This window comes from Formica exsecta, unplaced genomic scaffold, assembly GCF_003651465.1.
Source record: "Formica exsecta isolate Colony F162 unplaced genomic scaffold, ASM365146v1 scaffold27, whole genome shotgun sequence".
NCBI classification, from domain to species: domain Eukaryota; kingdom Metazoa; phylum Arthropoda; class Insecta; order Hymenoptera; family Formicidae; genus Formica; species Formica exsecta.
This window is the reverse complement of record NW_021849963.1, coordinates 186,018-190,246: the sequence shown is the minus strand read 5'-3', so window position 1 is coordinate 190,246 and position 4,229 is coordinate 186,018. Positions and strand designations below refer to the sequence as shown.

Here is a 4,229-nt window from a genome sequence, read left to right as displayed (position 1 = left end):
TGTCAGATTAAAATATAAAATAACTCAAAAAGTACTTAATGAAAAAATACTTTGTTATAGTGTTTTGAAAAGCTCTCCATTTAAGAAAACGTCGATCACATTGACCTCACCTTGAGAAGGTCACTCTTGGTCAAATCCATATTTTTATCATGTGGCCCCCTCCGAACCCTACAACTTTTGTTTGAAACATTTTTTTCGATAAAGCTTACTTTCCGAGATATTTTACAGTTTCAAGTTAAAAAACTCACCCTGTATATATTCGTATATGAAAAAAAGAGAACGATTATTATAAATATATTATTATGAAAAACAATTATAATATAACATGTATATATACATGAAAACTTTTTTACATAGTGGCAAATGAATGATTAATGAATATTATTAAAAAAGGAATTATGAGGAAATTATATATTAAAGAACATTCAAGAATTTTCACGGGATATTTGTGCTCTTATAAGTAGCATCAAGAATAATTAATATTTCTCGCGTTACCGTATCTTCATAGTTTCTTCAGTGACACTGTGTATAGTGTAAAGCATCCCTCCCGCGATAAACATCTCTCCGAATCTATGATGATCGATACTGATGTTCCACGCCTTTTGAACGGTCATATTCGTGGGGTTAATTTTCACCACTGCCGTATTATTGGACGGTAATCCGTAAATAACCCACAAACCTGTGCAAACGCCACGTATTTTGTATATCTATATGATATTAAATTTTTTTATTACAATATACTTTATTTAATTATATACGTCTCTGTGATATATTTCAATTTATAATATCTGAAAAATGTATATCGGGAGAAAAAGCTGACTTGTCGTTTTACCGTTTTCATCTACATTCAAATCCACATAAGTGAAATTGTGCATGTAGAGGAAGTTCTTAGTATTGACCAGCAAACTCGGTAGCGACAGCACGCATTTGCTGGAATATCGACTGCATTCGGATTCCGAGGAGAGATCGAATCGAAGGATGCTCGATTCACTTTGGGGATTATAAAAGAACGACTTGTTGTAAACTACATGTCCGTTACCCTAAAACAATCGATCACAAGTTTAATTCTTACTTGAAATTTCTTCGCTCGTCAAACATCAATTTTACGTTATCATTTTACGTGATTTTTAAGATTTACATTTTTGTCTTTTTATCATTTAATGTATATTTTTATAGCTCTTCAGAAATTGCGTAAATATAATATTAGAAAGAGAGAGAGAGAGAGAGAGATTTGTCGCTTTTTTTAAATTTTTAAATTACCGACCTGAAAAGGACGAGGCAATGGTATCTCAACACCCGACTCGTTCTTGTGATGTCCCTTCGATTTACTATTGTACTCGTAGATGTGGGACATGTCGTGAACGTTATTGCGAGTTACATAGAGTTTATCGGACATGATATGGGAGAACGCATCGTGCATCCAACTTCCATTATAGTTGTCTATGTTTCCTTTCAGAACAGGTTTTCCCACGGCTTCTATCAAACCTTCTGCGAATTTACCGACGTCGATTATTAATATTCGAGTCCCGAAAGTTGGAGAGTCGACGTGAAGAGGTTTTATTTTTCGTCGCGGTACTCAAGGACACTCTCGCATTTGACGAGTGCTCGGTTAATTGCGTAAACTTTCGCGAACATATCACGACACTGCACTTTTCAATCATTAATTATACTATTTTCCAGTTGCGCTTGACCCGCCATAGATATTCGTAGAAAAAGTAGATGAATTAAAATGAATCGAAAGAACGTCTCGAAGAACTTGTAGTTAAAATCCAATTAAAATCCGTTAAATGAGAATGAGTGTCTTAATTAAATAATTTCTTTTTAAACAAGTTTTTCTGTTTTTCTCTTCATAAATATTGAAATGGCTAAAAGTCAATATAAAAAGCAATTTGCTTCGATATTTTACTTTCATAAAGTTGCACGGAAATATTCTTCCCGTTACATTTTATTACTTTTTTTTTTTTTTTAAATTTTTATTGTGTGTTGCATTTCTTTATCTTTTTCTTTTAAATAAAAATTTGTAAAAATATCATGTTCGTTTAATTATAAAATGTTGTATACAGTGAGGCTTATATCTTATTGTGAGATGTCTGTGTTTACGCTGCAACTTTATGCTCTACCTCTTGAAATTAATTTATCTACCACAAGAACGTTGCTAGAATATATTAGTTAGAAATGATTAAACGTACCGGCTAATCGCGGTTGTAGCCCCGTCATATTAACACCACGCAATGGTTGAATGTGCGCGTCCATTATATTTGCGTACGTGCACTTTGGGCACGTCGTGCAAGTTTCTTGCCGACTGCATAATTCTTGTTCCTGATCAACGCTCGGGGGCATAGGATGCCCATACGTAACGTGCTGCTCCTTCCCTAACTTGAGTTTCTCTACATCTCTTATGTCGTCTAGAATATTATGTATTATTATTATATTAATTAAGAAATTCAATAATAAAATTAATTTTCGGAAATAGGCGATGTATTCTAGGAGATACTTAAGAGAGAAACTAAATTAAACAGAAAAATGAAATCTTGGATTTTTTAGAAAATCTTAGGAAAATTATTCCAGAAATATAAAAGCGAAAGTCAGATGTTCTCCACGTTTTCTAGAATTCATCTTATCTATATGAATTTGATAAACTATGCGGATTCTTTTTACTTGAGTATTGAGAGAATTGGAAATATTAGTTCTGCTTGCAATTATTTCACTGTAAAATCATAATAATAATTTGTTTCAATATCAGATCAAATAGAAGAACGTGAGACTCTGCCTTTTATATGTTAATGTTATAATTAATTAATTAATCCTGTGATGGCTCTTCGTTATTTATATTACCAAGTTATAGCGAATAAAATATGTAATAAGACAAACCGTCTAGTATAAAGGATCCCTTGGTAACGTCAAGATCATTTTTCGCCACACAATGGTACATCCCATGATCCGACGACATCACTTTCGTGATTTTTAGCTTCATCTTCAACTTTTCGGAATAATTTCACACGCATTACAAAAAGTGTCATAAGTTATGAGATAAAAAAAAATGGCAAGCGAGTAAGAGAACGATTTTGCATATTATCGAATTTATATGCCAAATATGCAAATATTATATATATTTTTTATTTCAAATAGACAATAGCTAGAAGAGAGAAATACGCAGAAAATAAGTTACGCAGTTTGATAAAGACTACCTTATAATTATCTCGTCTGTCATAAACATCCATCCTGTGTTTATCTGACATTTTCAAACGGCGACCATCGCCGCGTTCCCAATGTACCACCGGCTCGGGAAAGGCCTCCACCTCGCATTCCAATGTCGCCGGATTTTGGTTTCGTACGAGAACCACTTGGTTGCGTATACGAATAAACGGCGGAACTGGAACGCGATCGATTATCAGTTTTGTCTCTACCTATATCTATATCGGTTTTAATAAAATATTGGTCCTTTCGGAATCACTCACTCTAATCAAAACCTACAAATTATACACTTTTATCTTACAGTATCAGAAGATTTATTAAATTTTTCTTTTTAAAAATCATTAAATGTATTATCATCTATATTTATAATATAACGTGTTAAGATCGATATAATAAAAAATTAGAAAAAAAATATTGAATTATATAGCATTTTTCAAAGCAATTAGTACAGAAAAAAATAAAATTCAAAAGAAATTAATTATAAATTTGTAAAACATGATAATATTGAAAGGTAGTAGTAAAAAAAATATACACGAAAAAAGAAAAATTATTATAATATTTTTACATATATTATATATCAAAAAATTTTCTTTTTAGGAAGATTGCAACGTGCTTACATTTGACTTGAAGTCTAAACTTTTTGGAACTTGCTGGTGCTATTCCGTTGTCAGCGTTACACACGTATTCGCCCATGTGTTCCCGGGTTATCACGCTGATATTAAAGGTAGGGCCCATAGTCGAACTCACTAAAGTCGTAAGATTTTTTTAATATGAAAGCTCATTAATCTCTCGCTCGTTCATTATTCGCTATTTATTATCGCGAATTAGAAAATTCGACTATACCCTGCCAGGTTCCCATAGGAATCGTGGAACCGTCTATTTTGGTCCACTGTATAACGGGTTGCGGTGTCCCACTAGCGGCGCATCTCAGTCGTATATTTTTGCCTTCTTGCACGGAAATTATGTCGCTCGTATTCAACGACGATGCAATCTCTAAAATGTTGAATTTTCGAAAAAACTTTTTTAATAATATT

The 4,229-nt window shown here is 32.7% G+C and overlaps 1 protein-coding gene across 1 annotated transcript in view; it reads right to left on the bottom strand.

Moving 5' to 3' along the window:
- The window catches only part of LOC115237062, a 13,800-nt gene that overhangs the window by 797 nt on the left and 8,774 nt on the right, over positions 1-4,229 (bottom strand). The window contains exons 14-21 of the mRNA XM_029809861.1: positions 4,039-4,188; positions 3,813-3,941; positions 3,189-3,373; positions 2,872-2,980; positions 2,190-2,405; positions 1,265-1,488; positions 833-1,040; positions 496-679 (exon numbers count right to left, since the gene is read on the bottom strand). Coding sequence (XP_029665721.1) covers positions 496-679; positions 833-1,040; positions 1,265-1,488; positions 2,190-2,405; positions 2,872-2,980; positions 3,189-3,373; positions 3,813-3,941; positions 4,039-4,188 — 1,405 coding nt within the window. The remainder of the gene's footprint in view (positions 1-495; positions 680-832; positions 1,041-1,264; positions 1,489-2,189; positions 2,406-2,871; positions 2,981-3,188; positions 3,374-3,812; positions 3,942-4,038; positions 4,189-4,229) is intronic.